At 44.4% G+C, this 19,499-nt stretch overlaps 1 protein-coding gene across 2 annotated transcripts in view; it reads left to right on the top strand.

Moving 5' to 3' along the window:
- Positions 1 to 262: 262 nt before the first annotated feature.
- LOC148477746 (ficolin-2-like) overlaps positions 263 to 19,499 on the top strand; it is a 34,772-nt gene continuing 15,535 nt past the window's right edge. Inside the window, exons 1-6 of one of the 2 annotated variants that reach the window (XM_088456267.1) lie at positions 263 to 615; positions 4,256 to 4,369; positions 6,826 to 6,870; positions 17,939 to 17,992; positions 18,510 to 18,545; positions 18,785 to 18,808. In XM_088456267.1, the coding sequence (XP_088312393.1) occupies positions 525 to 615; positions 4,256 to 4,369; positions 6,826 to 6,870; positions 17,939 to 17,992; positions 18,510 to 18,545; positions 18,785 to 18,808 (364 nt within the window). In that variant the 5' untranslated portion in view covers positions 263 to 524. The remainder of the gene's footprint in view (positions 616 to 4,255; positions 4,370 to 6,825; positions 6,871 to 17,938; positions 17,993 to 18,509; positions 18,546 to 18,784; positions 18,809 to 19,499) is intronic. The other variant, XM_088456268.1, reaches the window with a different exon arrangement.

Raw genomic sequence — 19,499 nt, 5'->3', positions numbered from 1 at the left:
TGTTGAAAACTTGATATTCCTGGGTAACTAAGCATAATTAGCTGAGATTCAGAGGTAGGCAAATTATTTTGTACATAGAGCCCAGTGCTCCATATCTGGTGTAAATTGGCACCATATTATATATACTGTGTATGTAATACGCCTCTGGTCAAGGTGATAGAGGTTTTCAGAACAGGGAAGAAGGAGGCCGCATGGTAACTACTAGTATCATTACCATATATTACGCACCCTTCGCTCCACTACTGAGCCCCACACAAAATGACTGCCCCAAGGTGGAAACATTACCTTACTCCCCCTTAGTTGCCTTCATATTTGTCTTTGTAATTTGTTTGCTTGTCTGTTAAGATAACGTGAATTGCAAAACAGTTTCTATTGTATTTATTTAGGTAAATTCTGTTCCCGGAAAAGGGTCAAACACCCATAAGTCAGCGACCTGACATCCAGCCTCATCCCACAACAGCTCAGAGAGGTGCAAGCGGAAGAAACACCAAAGGCTGAGGCCCCGAGCAGAACGGAGAGCAGCCATGAGAGGTCCTCCTGTCCTGAATGTGCTGTGCGCCCTCATTACTACTGCGCTCTGCCAGACTGAGGACACCTGCTCCGGTCATTCTCTAGGTAATGCAGAGCTTACGCTCAGTTTCTGAATGTGATTTATATGTAAACATGTAAAAGAAATTCTATTTTTATTAGTCATTTTGCCTTTAGGTGAATCCGATAAAGCAGAAATGATAAACGCAGCTTATACAGACGACTGTCAGGTTTCTAACTTTTTCTTCTAAAAACATTTCATCAGGAACAAAACAGCAATTACTCTAATTTCAAGAGGGCCGTGGGACTGCAATATATTTATTAATAACTATTTATATAGAGCACACAAATACCGCAGCGCGTACAATACAGAAGGGTAGGTGTAAAACAGCGCCAGACGTGTCCAATACTGCATCTAGTCCATCACGTATAACATATCCTCTTCTAGGTGATGAAAACTCATTCCCTTAGATCCCTTAGATTCCAGTAGATCTGTCCCAAAATAACATATATATATATATATATATATATATATATATATATATATATATATATACACACACACACACATATATAATTGACTTATTTTATTGACTCACTACACAGGAGGTTCTGTACAGCGGGTAATTTGCTTCCTTAGTGTTTCTCTGTACACTGTAATTTTCTCTTCTGTTTGTTGTGTCAGTTATATGTTGTGTATATATGTTGTGTATATATGTTGTGTCAGTTATATGTTGTGTATATATGTTGTGTATATTAGTTGTGTATATTAGTTGTGTATATATGTTGTGTATATATGTTGTGTCAGTTATATGTTGTGTATATTAGTTGTGTATATTAGTTGTGTATATTAGTTGTGTATATATGTTGTGTATATATGTTGTGTATATATGTTGTGTATATATGTTGTGTATATATGTTGTGTATATATGTTGTGTATATATGTTGTGTATATATGTTGTGTATATATGTTGTGTACATTAGTTGTGTATATATGTTGTGTATATATGTTGTGTATATTAGTTGTGTATATTAGTTGTGTCAGTTATATGTTGTGTATATTAGTTGTGTATATTAGTTGTGTATATATGTTGTGTATATATGTTGTGTATATATGTTGTGTATATATGTTGTGTATATATGTTGTGTATATATGTTGTGTATATATGTTGTGTATATATGTTGTGTATATATGTTGTGTATATTAGTTGTGTATATTAGTTGTGTATATTAGTTGTGTATATATGTTGTGTATATATGTTGTGTATATATGTTGTGTATATATGTTGTGTATATATGTTGTGTATATATGTTGTGTATATATGTTGTGTATATATGTTGTGTATATTAGTTGTGTATATTAGTTGTGTATATTAGTTGTGTATATATGTTGTGTATATATGTTGTGTATATATGTTGTGTATATATGTTGTGTATATATGTTGTGTATATTAGTTGTGTATATTAGTTGTGTATATTAGTTGTGTATATTAGTTGTGTATATTAGTTGTGTATATATGTTGTCAGTTATATGTTGTCAGTTATATGTTGTCAGTTATATGTTGTCAGTTATATGTTGTGTATATATGTTGTGTATATTAGTTGTGTATATTAGTTGTGTATATATGTTGTGTATATTAGTTGTGTATATATGTTGTGTATATATGTTGTGTATATATGTTGTGTCTATATGTTGTGTCTATATGTTGTGTCTATATGTTGTGTCAGTTATATGTTGTGTCAGTTATATGTTGTGTCAGTTATATGTTGTGTCAGTTATATGTTGTGTCAGTTATATGTTGTGTCAGTTATATGTTGTGTCAGTTATATGTTGTGTCAGTTATATGTTGTGTCAGTTATATGTTGTGTATATATGTTGTGTATATTTGTTGTGTATATTTGTTGTGTATATATGTTGTGTCAGTTATATGTTGTGTATATATGTTGTGTATATATGTTGTGTATATATGTTGTGTATATATGCGGTATTAGGTATTTAGTTTGTTAGTATTATACTAGTTATCCACTGTTTGTATGTTACTGTTTTGCCTAAACATAGACCCCCTTTTTTTTTATAAATAAACACGTAGATTTTATAATATACTTCATTGTCTCTATGTGAATTCATTACTGACACTTCGTTTGCGCAGAAAGCCCTTTTTTTTCCTCTCTTTTTTCCCCTTTTTGCATCTAAAAGTCAGATTAGTAAAACTATGCATCAAATTATCAAAATCGATCAACATCAATGTTGTGTTTCTGGGGCTAAATCACCACATTTATTATTACTTAAAAAGCAAATCAAAAATTGTCTAAGTATTAATAAATGGGTGATTTAGCCCAAGAAACACTATTAATAAATGGGTGATTTAGCCCAAGAAACACTATTAATAAATGGGTGATTTAGCCCAAGAAACACTATTAATAAATGGGTGATTTAGCCCAAGAAACACTATGAGTCGTATTCAATTTGATTCGCACCCGCAACTCCCGGACTTTCCGCCTGTTTTGCATGCGGAAAAGTATCGCGCACGTATCCCCGTATTCAATTTGAAAGTACGCGAAAACAGGACCCGGCAAAACTGAAACAAGCAGAAATTCCTGTCAGCCTGACACCCCCCAAAAGATGCTCTGACATGGGGGTTCCCTATGGTACCCCCTGATTTGGCTCAATAGCTGCTAAATAGCGTTTTTGTATACGTCATGCAGAATAGTTTTCTGTTTTTTTTTTTTATGCAGCGTTAAGTTTAAAAAAATCGTGAAAAAACCACCTGCCGCAAGCCCCTGCAATGAAAAAAACACATGGGGCACACTTGGGGACCCCCCTAGAGTCTAGTTTGCTAGTTTTTAACTTTGTTCCCAAAGATTTTTTTTTTTTTGCCCCAAAAATGAAAGTGCTTTGTTTGGGGTGTTCTTAAGTGTTTTTTTTTTTTTTAAATTGACGCAGATTACCTTTGGGAGACTGTCTGAAGGCAACATTGCACCCCAAAACCCCAATTCTGCACTTTTTTCCGCCTGCTATTCATAGGCAGAAAGTCTTTCAAATTGAATACGGCGATACTTTTCTGCCTGGCGAAATTACATCATCAGCGAAACTTTTTTGCCGATTCCTGCTTTTCGCTCCAAATTCAATACGAGTTTTATAGATTTTAAAAACGACCTTTAGAAAATATTCTCCCTATACTCCGTGTGCGCTGATTCAACAAGAATATTTCCAATTAGTTGATTCATATTTTACCCTGGAAAACGAGGATGCGTTGACATTTACTTCCCAGGAAATCCATTGAATAAACCCAGGTAGTACATATGTACTAATCAGTTATTATTAACATTTATTTATATAGCGCCTGCTTTATAACTCATTCTTTCCTGTGATATACGCCGGTCAGACCCAGCTTTAGGAGAGGCGCGTCTGAGGGGTGTCTTAGAGAATGTTGAAGGCCAGGAAGGCGTTTTGGATCATTGATGGCCTAAAAGACAGATAGGGAGAGAGCATTGTGAGTGTATGAGGGGTGAGCGTTGGGGTTTGAGGGGCATAGGGAGGGGTTGTCTAATCTAACGCGTGTGCCTTTTTAATAAATGTATTATTTTAATTTCTTACTGACATTAAGGGTGATAATGTGCAGATAAGTTATAGGGCCCTCAGCGTGTGTAGTGTTATCCATCACTGTTTACATTTATCTTTAATCAAATGTATATATTGTCTTCCATGGTTCTCTCTCCTCCCCAGATGTAAGCGTTATTGCAGATCGATGGAAAAATAGTTTGGACCTTCTGAAAGGATGTCCTGGTGTGCAAGGACTGCCTGGGCTAGAGGGAGATGGAGGAGCACCCGGGGTAAAAGGTACAACTCCTTGGCAAATTCACTTTTTAAACAAGACAATGCCATAACTTTACTTCAACAGTGATTTTTTTTGGCAGGGGGGAGCAAAATTTATAGTTACGCCACTGTGTGGAGGCTGGTGCCTAACATTGCATAAGTATTCATATATAAGTCACTGTATTATCTACATCTTCTCTGGCTGTACAGCATGGGGGGCTGCGGAGGGGTGGTACCTAACATTGCATAGGTATATATATATATTAATGTCACTGTATGCATATCTTCCCTGGCTGTACAGCATGGGGGGCTGCGGAGGGCTGGTACCTAACATTGCATAGGTATATATATATATATATGTCACTGTATGCACATCTTCCCTGGCTGTACAGCATGGGGGGCTGCGGAGGGCTGGTACAGTCACTGTATGTACATCTTCCCTGGCTGTACAGCTTAGGGGGCTGCGGAGGGCTGGTACCTAACATTGCATAGGTATACATATATATAAGTCACTGTATGCACATCTTCCCTGGCTGTACAGCATGGGGGGCTGCGGAGGGCTGGTACCTAACATTGCATATATATATATATACCTATGTCACTGTATGCACATCTTCCCTGGCTGTACAGCATGGGGGGCCGCGGAGGGCTGGTACAGTCACTGTATGTGCATCTTCCCTGGTTGTACAGCATGGGGGGCTGCGGAGGGCTGGGAGTGAGTCGCTTGTTTACTTGGTAAATTTCCATATAGTAACAAGATAAGTCATGCTGCCCAGCTGTCCCAATCTCAGGGCTCTTTCCCGCCATCCCATTCATCTTTGTACCGCGAGCGGGAGTGTTGGGATGTGCGTCCCACCCACCGCTGATGTGCATAGACTGGGATTGGTTATAAAGGATCAGCCCAGCGACATTTGTATTGCAGAGTGGGCTCTGTATACATTATCAATTATATCCCTGTATCCTATACATGAAATTACAACGTAGTCACATAAAGTTATGCTTGTGTTGCCTTTTTCCAAGTGTTTCCTCTGATAGAACAGCAAAGAGAGAACACTAACAGTAATAAGACAAAGCCGTATAATATAAAGAACACTAACAGTAATAAGACAAAGCCGTATAATATAAAGAACACTCACAGTAATAAGACAAAACCGCAGGAGATAAAGAACACTAACAGTAATAAGACAAAGCCGTATAATATAAAGAACACTAACAATAATAAGACAAAACCGCAGGAGATAAAGAACACTCACAGTAATAAGACAAAACCGCAGGAGATAAAGAACACTCACAGTAATAAGACAAAGCCGTATAATATAAAGAACACTAACAATAATAAGACAAAGCCGCAGGAGATAAAGAACACTCACAGTAATAAGACAAAACCACAGGAGATAAAGAACACTCACAGTAATAAGACAAAGCCGCAGGAGATAAAGAACACTCACAGTAATAAGACAAAGCCGTATAATATAAAGAACACTCACAGTAATAAGACAAAACCGCAGGAGATAAAGAACACTCACAGTAATAAGACAAAGCCGTATAATATAAAGAACACTAACAATAATAAGACAAAGCCGCAGGAGATAAAGAACACTCACAGTAATAAGACAAAGCCGCAGGAGATAAAGAACACTCACAGTAATAAGACAAAGCCGCAGGAGATAAACAACACTCACAGTAATAAGACAAAGCCGTATAATATAAAGAACACTAACAATAATAAGACAAAGCCGTATAATATAAAGAACACTCACAGTAATAAGACAAAACCGCAGGAGATAAAGAACACTAACAGTAATAAGACAAAGCCGTATAATATAAAGAACACTAACAATAATAAGACAAAACCGCAGGAGATAAAGAACACTCACAGTAATAAGACAAAGCCGTATAATATAAAGAACACTAACAATAATAAGACAAAACCGCAGGAGATAAAGAACACTCACAGTAATAAGACAAAACCACAGGAGATAAAGAACACTCACAGTAATAAGACAAAACCACAGGAGATAAAGAACACTCACAGTAATAAGACAAAGCCGTATAATATAAAGAACACTAACAATAATAAGACAAAGCCGCAGGAGATAAAGAACACTCACAGTAATAAGACAAAACCGCAGGAGATAAAGAACACTCACAGTAATAAGACAAAGCCGCAGGAGATAAAGAACACTCACAGTAATAAGACAAAACCACAGGAGATAAAGAACACTCACAGTAATAAGACAAAGCCGTATAATATAAAGAACACTAACAATAATAAGACAAAGCCGCAGGAGATAAAGAACACTCACAGTAATAAGACAAAGCCGTATAATATAAAGAACACTCACAGTAATAAGACAAAACCACAGGAGATAAAGAACACTCACAGTAATAAGACAAAGCCGCAGGAGATACAGAACAGTCCTGTGAGAGTAAAGTCCTCCGTTTTGTGCTCTCATTTTGCTCTTTTTTTTTTTACACAGGTGATGTTGGTGCCCCTGGATCTCCTGGCTGCAGTGGCGATATAGGTAAGTGACCGTCCTTACTATCCATCTTAAACGGAAAATCCTGAGATATCAATCATTATTTTTAGCATCACTAAGTGCGCACTGCCGCGCCTGTGATACTGGGGTGGATGAAGGAAGCAGTGAAAAGAGTGGTTAAGTTACCTATGGCAACCAATCAGCTTCAACCTGTCATTTTATAGAATGTACTTGATAAATGCAACCTCAAAGCTGATTGGGTGCCGCTGTTTCATACATCTACCCCACTGTCTCAGACCGCTTCGCTGGGCCACTCTGCCAATACGCTCATGCACAGCAGTCAGGGTGACCACCTTTTTATTTTTCAGATTCCCGGACAGTGGGCAACTGCCATCTGCAACTGTTTAACATACACCTTTATATGCCATCAGAGTGCCCTCATGCCCCTTTATATGCCATTAGACCCCCTCATACACCTTTATATGCCATCAGAGTGCCCTCATGCCCCTTTATATGCCATTATACCTCCTCATGTTACTTTATATGCCATTTCCAGCTGCTCCACATATTTATTTATTACCAGTTATTTATATAGCGCACACATATTCCGCAGCGCTTTACAGAGAATATTTGGCCATTCACATCAGTCCCTGCCCCAGTGGAGCTTACACTCTATATTCCCTATCACACACACACTAGGGTTAATATTTGTGTGGGGAGCCAATTAATCTACCAGTATATTTTTGGAGTGTGGGAGGAAACCGGAACACCCAGAGGAAACCCACACAAGCACAGGGAGAATATACAAACTCCACACAGTTGGGGCCAAGGTGGGAATTGAACCCATGACCTCAGTGCTGTGAGGCAGTAACGCTAACCATTACACAGTCTGTGCTGCCCAATGCTAACCACTACACCATCTGTGCTGCCCAATGCTAACCACTACACCGTCTGTGCTGCCCATCATATCCCTTTATATGCCATGAGACCCCCTCATGCTCCTTTCTATGCCATGAGAGTGCCCTCATGCTCCTTTCTATGCCATGAGAGTGCCCTCATGACCCTTTCTATCCCATCAGACCCCTCTCAAGTTACTTTATAAGCCGTCTACAGTTGTTCAATAGGCACCTTTATATGCCATCAGACCCCCACGTGTTACTTTATATGCCATTCAACAGAGTGCCCTCATGCCCCTTTATATACCATCAGACCCCCACATGTTACTTTATATGCCATTTGCAGCTGTTCCACATGCCCCTTTATATGACATCAGACAGAACCACCTCATGCCCCTTTATTTGCCATCAGTTTCCCCTCATGCCACTTTATATGCTATCTGCAGCTGCTCCACATGCCCCTCCATATGGAAAATAGCCCCATAATACCCTTTCCATGCCATCAGAGCTTCCTCATGCCCCTTTTATTGTCATCAGAGCCAGCGCCCTTCTGCCCTTGGTTTGGATTATGGTTTTACCTTGTTATGATTTGGAGCTTGGAGGGATAGAGTACAATACTGTACTGTCACTACACTTTAGCCCGGGTACATATCAGGCGATATATCGGACAATATATCGGTCCAACGTAGATTAGAATGATGTATCGTCCATATCGCTCAGTGTGTACGCTCAATTGCGCATTTGCGTGCATTGTGAGTGACATTGATACATCTGACTTGTAGCACATCAGATAGGACGACATCGCTGACGATGAATGCGGGATGGATGTGTATATTGCCGGTCGTACACTGGATTGTGCAATGTCTGTGACCAACTGATATATCCGTTGGGCGTTGGTTCGTCTGGGATACACGTTGTTCTGATATGTACCCAGCCTAATACTGAAGATTGTGTTCTGAACTCTTTGGGGTAAATTTACTAAAGTGAGAGTGTTAGAAGTCAGTTTTAAAAGAGATGTTGCCCATAGCAACCAATCAGATTCTACTTAACATTTAATTAGCACCTTCTAGAAGACAATAGCTAGAATCTGATTGGTTGCTATGGGCAACATCTCTTCTAAAACTCGCTTCTAAAAACTCTCACTTCACTAAATTTACTAATTTGACTGAAGCCACTGACAGAAAGTAACAGACTGCAGTCTCATGCAGCCGCGGCCAGAAGGATCAAACATTGCTAGCAGAGCAGGTGAGCCGCGGACAGAAGGATCAGACATTGCTAGCAGAGCAGGTGAGCCGCGGACAGAAAGATCACACATTGCTAGCAGAGGAAGGGAGCCACAGACAGAAGGATCAGACATTGCTAGCAGAGGAGGTGAGCCGCGGCCAGAAGGATCAGACATTGCTAGCAGAGGATGAGAGCCGCGGCCAGAAGGATCAGACATTGCTAGCAGAGGAAGCGAGCTGCGGTCAGAAGGATCAGACATTGCTAGCAGAGGAAGCGAGCTGCGGTCAGAAGGATCAGACCTTGCTAGCAGAGGAAGGGAGCCACAGACAGAAGGATCAGACATTTCTAGCAGAGGAAGCGAGCTGCGGCCAGAAGGATCAGACATTGCTAGCAGAGGAAGGGAGCCACAGACAGAAGCATCAGACATTGCTAGCAGAGGAGGCGAGCCACAGCCAGAAGGATCAGACCTTGCTAGCAGAGGAGGTGAGCCGCTGCCAGAAGGATCAGACATTGCTAGCAGAGGAGGAGAGCCGCGGCCAGAAGGATCAGACATTGATAGCAGAGGAAGGGAGCCACAGACAGAAGGATCAGATATTGCTAGCAGAGGAAGCGAGCTGCGGTCAGAAGGATCAGACATTTCTAGCAGAGGAAGCGAGCTGCGGCCAGAAGGATCAGACATTGCTAGCAGAGGAAGGGAGCCACAGACAGAAGCATCAGACATTGCTAGCAGAGGAGGCGAGCCGCAGCCAGAAGGATCAGACATTGCTAGCAGGGGAGGAGAGCCGTGGCCAGAAGGATCAGACATTGCTAGCAGAGGAAGCGAGCTGCGGTCAGAAGGATCAGACATTGCTAGCAGAGGAAGGGAGCCACAGACAGAAGGATCAGACATTTCTAGCAGAGGAAGCGAGCTGCGGCCAGAAGGATCAGACATTGCTAGCAGAGGAAGCGAGCTGCAGTCAGAAGGAGCAGACATTGCTAGCAGAGGAGGTGAGCCGCGGCCATAAGGATCAGACATTGCTAGCAGAGGAGGTGAGCCGCTGCCAGAAGGATCAGACATTGCTAGCAGAGGAGGTGAGCCGCGGCAAGAATGAGCAGACATTGCTAGCAGAAGAGGCAAGCCGCGGCCAGAAAGAGCAGACATTGCTAGCAGAGGAGGTGAGCCGCGGCCAGAAGGAGCAGACATTGCTAGCAGAAGAGGCAAGTCGCGGCCAGAAGGAGCAGACATTGCTAGCAGAGGAGGCAAGCCGCGGCCAGAAGGATCAGACATTGCTAGCAGAAGAGACGAGCCACGGCCAGAATGAGCAGACATTGCTAGCAGAGGAGGTGAGCCGCGGCCATAAGGAGCAGACATTGCTAGCAGAGGAGGCGAGCCACGGCCAGAAGGAGCAGACATTGCTAGCAGAAGAAGCGAGCCGCGGCCAGAAGGAGCAGACATTGCTAGCAGAGGAGGCGAGCCGCGGCCAGAAGGAGCAGACATTGCTAGCAGAGGAGGCGAGCCGCGGCCAGAAGGATCAGACATTGCTAGCAGAGGAGGCGAGCTGTGGCCCGAAGGATCAGACATTGCTAGCAGAGGAGGTGAGCCGCGGCCAGAAGGAGCAGACATTGCTAGCAGAAGAGGCAAGCCGCGGCCAGAAGGAGCAGACATTGCTAGCAGAGGAGGCAAGCCGCGGCCAGAAAGAGCAGACATTGCTAGCAGAGGAGGCGAGCCGTGGCCAGAAGGAGCAGACATTGCTAGCAGAGGAGGCGAGCCGCGGCCAGAAGGATCAGACATTGCTAGCAGAGGAGGCGAGCTGTGGCCCGAAGGATCAGACATTGCTAGCAGAGGAGGTGAGCTGCGGCCAGAAGGAGCAGACATTGCTAGCAGAAGAGGCAAGCCGCGGCCAGAAGGAGCAGACATTGCTAGCAGAGGAGGCAAGCCGCGGCCAGAAAGAGCAGACATTGCTAGCATAAGAGGCAAGCCGCGGCCAGAAGGAGCAGACATTGCTAGCAGAGGAGGCGAGCCGTGGCCAGAAGGAGCAGACATTGCTAGCAGAGGAGGCGAGCCGCGGCCAGAAGGATCAGACATTGCTAGCAGAGGAGGCGAACTGTGGCCCGAAGGATCAGACATTGCTAGCAGAAGAGGCAAGCCGCGGCCAGAAGGAGCAGACATTGCTAGCAGAGGAGGCAAGCCGCGGCCAGAAAGAGCAGACATTGCTAGCATAAGAGGCAAGCCGCGACCAGAAGGAGCAGACATTGCTAGCAGAGGAGGCGAGCCGCGGCCGGAAGGATCAGACATTGCTAGCAGAGGAGGCGAGCTGCGTCCCGAAGGATCAGACATTGCTAGCAGTGGAGGTGAGCCGCGGCCAGAAGGAGCAGACATTGCTAGCAGAAGAGGCAAGCCGCGGCCAGAAGGAGCAGACATTGCTAGCAGAGGAGGCAAGCCGCGGCCAGAAAGAGCAGACATTGCTAGCAGAGGAGGTGAGCCGCGGCCAGAAGGATCAGACATTGCTAGCAGAAGAGGCGAGCTACAAATGGAAGCCGGAAACAAATAGCAAGTGCTAAGAAAAAAAAGTGTAGATTTCCGCCCATCCAGGATTAAAACTCCAACATACTGTACCTCCCAACATGACCCATTCCAGAATAGAGGAAATGCTCTGTTCCTGGACTCCCTCTTAATTTAGGAATGCCGTCATCAGTAGTGAAACACCTTTATTATCAATTAGCTAGTTTTACACAGGTGATGGCAATCATAAATTAAGAGGGAAGCGATGGGCTGAAACATATTAACATGATAAAGTACATTTTCATTATTTTACCTCTGTTATCGCCATCCTGAGGTAACTGTACCACCACAATCCTTTGTTAAATAGGCTTCTCCATACAAAGCAATCTAACCGCTGGCTGTAGCCCCTTGATGCAGAGGGTGAAGCCGTATTGCTAGCTAAAACGGATGCCATAGTGCATTTTACCCTCCGGTCACTCTGCTCGACCAGCATGCTTAGATGGGGGCTTGCCCTGAGGCCATGTCCCCCTCACTCAGGGCACGTCCCTGAGGCCCAGCCATGCCCCCTTTCCCGCGTAGCAGGAATGCCGGGGGCCGAAGTTTAGGTTATTGCTACTTGGCTGAGGGTAGTTTATTCTAATTTGTACTTTAAACTAGAAAGTTCCTTGTCACACATTAGGTGGGGAGTACAGGAGCGGAGCATTGTGTACCTGATGGAAGGCGTCATGTTGGAGGGTCTGCAGAGTGTGGCCAGTCTGTATTCGCGGACTTCTAAGTGGGCAGAGCTTGCACTGAAGGGCGTATAGTTTAGGGCAGAGCTTGCACTGAAGGGCGTGTAGTTTGAGGCAGAGCTTGCACTGAAGGGCGTGTAGTTTGAGGCAGAGCTTGCACTGAAGGGCGTGTAGTTTGAGGCAGAGCTTGCACTGAAGGGCGTGTAGTTTAGGTGAGAGCTTGCACTGAAGGGCGTGTAGTTTGAGGCAGAGCTTGCACTGAAGGGCGTGTAGTTTGAGGCAGAGCTTGCACTGAAGGGCGTGTAGTTTGAGGCAGAGCTTGCACTGAAGGGTGTGTAGTTTGAGGCAGAGCTTGCACTGAAGGGCGTGTAGTTTGAGGCAGAGCTTGCACTGAAGGGCGTGTAGTTTGAGGCAGAGCTTGCACTGAAGGGCGTGTAGTTTGAGGCAGAGCTTGCACTGAAGGGCGTGTAGTTTGAGGCAGAGCTTGCACTGAAGGGCGTGTAGTTTAGGGCAGAGCTTGCACTGAAGGGCGTGTAGTTTGGGGCAGAGCTTGCACTGAAGGGCGTGTAGTTTAGGGCAGAGCTTGCACTGAAGGGCGTGTAGTTTGAGGCAGAGCTTGCACTGAAGGGCGTGTAGTTCTATAGCAAAGCTTGCACTGAAGGGCGTGTAGTTTGAGGCAGAGCTTGCACTGTTGGGCATGTAGTTTAGGGAAGAGCTTGCACTGAAGGGCATGTAGTTTGGGGCAGAGCTTGCACTGAAGGGCGTGTAGTTTTATAGCATAGCTTGCACTGAAGGGCGTGTAGTTTTATAGCATAGCTTGCACTGAAGGCCGTGTAGTTAGAGGCAGAGCTTGCACTGAAGGCCGTGTGGTTTGAGGCAGAGCTTGCACTGAAGGCCGTGTGGTTTGAGGCAGAGCTTGCACTGAAGGCCGTGTAGTTTAGGGCAGAGCTTGCACTGAAGGCCGTGTGGTTTGAGGCAGAGCTTGCACTGAAGGGCGTGTAGTTAGAGGCAGAGCTTGCACTGAAGGGCGTGTAGTTTAGGGCAGAGCTTGCACTGAAGGCCGTGTGGTTTGAGGCAGAGCTTGCACTGAAGGGGCGTGTAGTTAGAGGCAGAGCTTGCACTGAAGGCCGTGTAGTTTGAGGCAGAGCTTGCACTGAAGGGTGTGTAGTTTTATAGCATAGCTTGCACTGAAGGGCGTGTAGTTTAGGGCAGAGCTTGCACTGAAGGGCGTGTAGTTTGAGGCAGAGCTTGCACTGAAGGGCGTGTAGTTTAGGGCAGAGCTTGTACTGAAGGGCGTGTAGTTTGAGGCAGAGCTTGCACTGAAGGGCGTGTAGTTTAGGGCAGAGCTTGCACTGAAGGGCGTGTAGTTTGAGGCAGAGCTTGCACTGAAGGGCGTGTAGTTTGAGGCAGAGCTTGCACTGAAGGGCGTGTAGTTTGAGGCAGAGCTTGCACTGAAGGGCGTGTAGTTTGAGGCAGAGCTTGCACTGAAGGGCGTGTAGTTTAGGGCAGAGCTTGCACTGAAGGGTGTGTAGTTTAGGGCAGAGCTTGCACTGAAGGGCGTGTAGTTTGAAGCAGAGCTTGCACTGTAGGGCGTGTGGTTTGAGGCAGAGCTTGCACTGAAGGGCGTGTAGTTTGAGGCAGAGCTTGCACTGAAGGCCGTGTGGTTTGAGGCAGAGCTTGCACTGAAGGGGCGTGTAGTTAGAGGCAGAGCTTGCACTGAAGGGCGTGTAGTTTAGGGCATAGCTTGCACTGAAGGGCGTGTAGTTTGGGCCAGAGCTTGCACTGAAGGGCGTGTAGTTTGGGCCAGAGCTTGCACTGAAGGGCGTGTAGTTTGGGCCAGAGCTTGCACTAAAGGGCATGTAGTTTGGGGCAGAGCTTGCACTAAAGGGTGTGTAGTATAAATGTTGGGACCATATGTAAATGTCCTTTGCAGACTGATAAATTTCAGCCAGTATTTACCCTACATGCAAAAAAATGTATATATTTACACCCCTTACATTGCAACATGGTTTGTTCAGGTTCACAGTTACTGTAAGTGCTAATTCTCACTCTATTCCCAAGTCTGAATCAGGCCCTGAACTAAAATTCACAAAAAGGGGCCTATAAACCAGTTACATAAGTTACTGAGGTAGATAGACTGTTCGTAAACCAGTGATAACGTACACTATTAATAATGACTTCTACGACTGTATGTAAATGATGGGTGCACTTTAGCGCCTTCACGGCTAAGGATGAGTGGTACTTGTCCTGCACATATACCTCTAAAGTGATGAGTCCCACTTTTCTTTCACACAAGGGCTTTAAAGTCTTAAAATGAAATTATAGTTCCCCATTCTTTTATTTTCCTGTCGGCGGGTGTCGCTGCCTCTCTGAAGGGATACTTATATGCCAACGCCCCATTACCACCCTGTTATGCCCAATCAGCTGCAAGAGGAGATGCTACTGCGATGCAAACTTATTTATACTCTGTTCCTGGGCTCCGCGAAAACACATAAAATAGCTTCAACCTAACAAACTAAGCTTTACCGTATCCCCTTTATGTCTTTCATACAGGACTGTGCAAAGTAGTGAGTACAAAACATACATCCACCCTTTATTCTGACAACCTGTGTGTAGGAGCGGATATTACTCTGACATCCTGTGCGTATGAGCAGATATTACTCTGACATCCTGTGTGTAGGAGCGGATATTACTCTGACATCCTGTGTGTAGGAGCGGATATTACTCTGACATCCTGTGTGTAGGAGCGGATATTACTCTGACATCCTGTGTGTAGGAGCGGATATTACTCTGACATCCTGTGTGTAGGAGCAGATATTACTCTGACATCCTGTGTGTAGGAGCGGATATTACTCTGACATCCTGTGTGTAGGAGCGGATATTACTCTGACATCCTGTGTGTAGGAGCGGCTATTACTCTGACATCCTGTGTGTAGGAGCGGCTATTACTCTGACATCCTGTGTGTAGGAGCAGATATTACTCTGACATCCTGTGTGTAGGAGCGGATATTACTCTGACATCCTGTGTGTAGGAGCGGATATTACTCTGACATCCTGTGTGTAGGAGCGGATATTACTCTGACATCCTGTGTGTAGGAGCGGATATTACTCTGACATCCTGTGTGTAGGAGCGGATATTACTCTGACATCCTGTGCGTATGAGCAGATATTACTCTGACATCCTGTGTGTAGGAGCGGATATTACTCTGACATCCTGTGTGTAGGAGCGGATATTACTCTGACATCCTGTGCGTAGGAGCAGATATTACTCTGACATCCTGTGTGTAGGAGCAGATATTACTCTGACATCCTGTGTGTAGGAGCAGATATTACTCTGACATCCTGTGTGTAGGAGCGGCTATTACTCTGACATCCTGTGTGTAGGAGCGGATATTACTCTGACATCCTGTGCGTAGGAGCGGATATTACTCTGACATCCTGTGTGTAGGAGCAGATATTACTCTGACATCCTGTGTGTAGGAGCGGATATTACTCTGACATCCTGTGTGTAGGAGCGGATATTATTCTGACATCCTGTGTGTAGGAGCGGATATTACTCTGACATCCTGTGTGTAGGAGCGGATATTACTCTGACATCCTGTGTGTAGGAGCGGATATTATTCTGACATCCTGTGTGTAGGAGCGGATATTACTCTGACATCCTGTGTGTAGGAGCGGATATTACTCTGACATCCTGTGTGTAGGAGCGGATATTGCTCTGACATCCTGTGAGTAGGAGCAGATATTACTCTGACATCCTGTGCGTAGGAGCGGATATTACTCTGACATCCTGTGTGTAGGAGCGGATATTACTCTGACATCCTGTGTGTAGGAGCGGCTATTACTCTGACATCCTGTGTGTAGGAGCGGATATTACTCTGACATCCTGTGCGTAGGAGCGGATATTACTCTGACATCCTGTGCGTAGGAGCTGATATTACTCTGACATCCTGTGTGTAGGAGCGGATATTACTCTGACATCCTGTGCGTAGGAGCGGATATTATGGACCTCATTCAGAGTCGGTCGTTGCGGCTGCACGGTCGTACGCCACCATTGTTCGCTAAACTGTGAATGCTTAAATTTCGCAATGCGCGTGCGCAAACTAGCTGTTACGATCATAAATTTCTCTCTCCTTGAACACAGCCAGGTCGTTAGTTTGAGTGACAGGATTAGGCGTTTGTGGGTTGTAACAGGGGAAGGTGCTTGTGAACGGGGGAGTGGAGATCCGAACGCAGGCGTGCCTGACTTTGCAAACAGCGTTTTATGGGAGTGCATAATTAACTAAGTAGTGTCATGGCACATGTGACATGGGAGGTTTTTACACTGACATGATCGTAGTGCTTAAGAGAGGGTATGGTCAACCTTAAGCTCTATGACCAGCTCCGATGGTTCCCGATGGTGTCGATTAATCCTTATATGCCCGGAGATGACATGTAATGCATACGAGAAGGGGGCGTATTTTTTTGTCTTACGGCCACATCCTCCCCTTGGTCGTCCAGCTACCGATCCGATCTTAAGGACACAACTTGCGAGTACATCATTTGCATATCCGGCCCCTTTTCCCTTACGACCGTGCGGCCGCAACGACCGACTCTGAATGAGGTCCTATGCGTGTAGGAGCGGATATTACTCTGACATCCTGTGTGTAGGCACAGGAAAAGACAAATCACAGGTGCACAACTCCATATTACTGATTATATATAAATACATTATGCAATCAATAGAGGTTTTTAGCATAATCATGGCCAAGGTTATGGGCCTACCCACCATATCCAGGTAACCTCTTTAGGGTAAGTCCCTAGCATACTAGGGTTCAAATCCAGAGTGCAGGACACCCCTAAGTCGGTGCAGCCAAGTCGCCCCAGGGTATCGCCATAATGAGAAAAGTGAAATGTGAAGTAAGAAAGGTAATAGCAGCTATGGCTGCATAGAAAGGTGAAAATACAAATATAATAAAAACAAACTGTAAAGTGTTAAAATAGTGCAAGAGCGAATTTCCCATAGTACATAGCGGGAATATTTTAATTTAAAATGAAAATATAAACCTTTCATAATTGCGGCAGTACCACGATTATTAATACATAGGCCTCTAAGGGCTCTATTTTAAAAGGTTAATAGAAAGCAGCTGAAAAATGTTCTCTGTATTTCTATATTTTATAATGCCGGTAAAGTTCTGTCCCAGCGAGGAGAAAAAGAGCCATTTGTGAAATACGACGTTTGGATTTTCCTTTCCCACTAACCAGTTACTCTCATCTCTGCACAGACCGGGAGCCGAAGGAGTCGGCAGCGTGAATAAGAGAACGGTCTCTTCCTGCTTTTCTCCATTGTAACGGCGCATATCGCCATCTTCATATATGCATTCCCAAACTCTAATTGCTGAAGTGCCCGGAGGGCAGTGTAAGCTCTGGGGCCGAAACCTCCAGTCGTCTGCACAAAGTGACACAACAGAGATCTCCGCTTGTTTATATCGTAAGGGCACTTTCTCCTGATAGAACGCAGCAGAAAAGGTCTTTATTATGTATAAATAGAGCCCTTACTGTTTGTGGATCCTGCATAAATAAATGATAATATTGGTTCTACAGGCTTATTGCAGAATTTTAATAAATTGGGCTCAAAAATTACTTTCTTATCACCGCGATATACAGCGTTAGAAATGACACTTTACAGGATTATTTTCCATGGCATAATAAATAGTCGCTAAGTTATAGACGAGAATGTTCTCAGTATGACATGACCGCTGTCTACCGCCTGCAGCTTCACCAACACTTTCATTCCGTAGGAGATCCTGGAGATGAGGGAGTTACGGGAGAAGCAGGAAATAAAGGGATGCCAGGTAAAATATGGAATTATTTTAAAATATAATTGAATTTAATGTACAATATACTTTAGGAGTTACACATATATAAGTAGATTCACTCAATATTCCTGGGTAAATATTCAGGACAATAATATATACTACACCCCTGTGCAACACGTCAAGCCCCCAATTCCAGCAGCCACGCCACCGTTTTGCCATAGTCTCGCCTGCACCACTGGGCCACACAAGTTTGCTCACCTATAATAGGGGCATTTTCCTGGAGCAGAGGTAAAAGGTCCCCCACAGATGTTATTTCCTATGAATTTGTGATCAGTCACTTCTGTCCAAGCTCTATTATGTGATAGGGGCACACATCAATAATGGTTACCTCATACAGGGGCATAACTACAGCCGGAGGCAAGACCCCCCCCCCCCCCCCCCCCCTCAATTCTCACCCTATGTGCTGCTACATTGTATCTACAGATAATGAATAGGATTATTTTTATCTACACAGAGATCTGCTGTAGTTAACGTTAATATAATCTTCCAACAGGACTGCCAGGGCTCAAAGGAGAGCCCGGACCTAAAGGTATTCGTTATGAGTATGAACAATACATAAGGTGGGCTAGTAATGTTGATTCACCAAATTACACCTATAAAGTAATATGCATGAAAGTCTCCAAGAATAATCATTAAAAATAACCAACAATTCTATATACAGATTGGGCTAAACTAATATTTAGCAATTTGTAGATGTGCATTATAGTTATACAGTAGGTTTTGTCTGCAAATGATTTACCCCATGCACTAATCATGTACCTGTTACAGGAGAAAGAGGAGATCCCTTAGATGGTAAGAGAAAGCAGAGAATAAAATATATATTACTAACCTAAACCTAACCTAACCTCAGGCCGGCGCTAACCCAATCCTAACCCTAACTGTAACCCTAACCTCAGGCCGACGCTAACCCAATCCTAACCCTAACTGTAACCCTAACCTCAGGCCGGCGCTAACCCAATCCTAACCCTGACTGTAGCCCTAACCTCAGGCCGATGCTAACCCATTCCTAACCCTAACTGTAACCCTAACCTCAGGCCGACGCTAACCCAATCCTAACCCTAACTGTAACCCTAATCTCAGGCCGACGCTAACCCAATCCTAACCCTAACTGTAACCCTAACCTCAGGCCGATGCTAACCCAATCCTAACCCTAACCTCAGGCCGACGCTAACCCAATCCTAACCCTAACTGTAACCCTAACCTCAGGCCGACGCTAACCCATTCCTAACCCTAACTGTAACCCTAACCTCAGGTCGACGCTAACCCATTCCTAACCCTAATTGTAACCCTAACCTCAGGCCGACGCTAATCGCATCCTAACCCTAACTTTAACCCTAACCTCAGGCCGACACTAACCCAATCCTAACCCTAACTGTAACCCTAACCTCAGGCCGACGCTAACCCAATCCTAACCCTAACTGTAACCCTAACCTCAGGCTGACTCTAACCCAATCCTAACCCTAACTGTAACCCTAACCTCAGG

The sequence above is a fragment of the Taudactylus pleione genome, unplaced genomic scaffold (genome assembly GCF_031769625.1).
Source record: "Taudactylus pleione unplaced genomic scaffold, aTauple2 ptg000694l, whole genome shotgun sequence".
Taxonomy (NCBI): Eukaryota; Metazoa; Chordata; class Amphibia; order Anura; family Myobatrachidae; genus Taudactylus; species Taudactylus pleione.
This window is presented reverse-complemented; position numbering and strand designations above follow the sequence as displayed.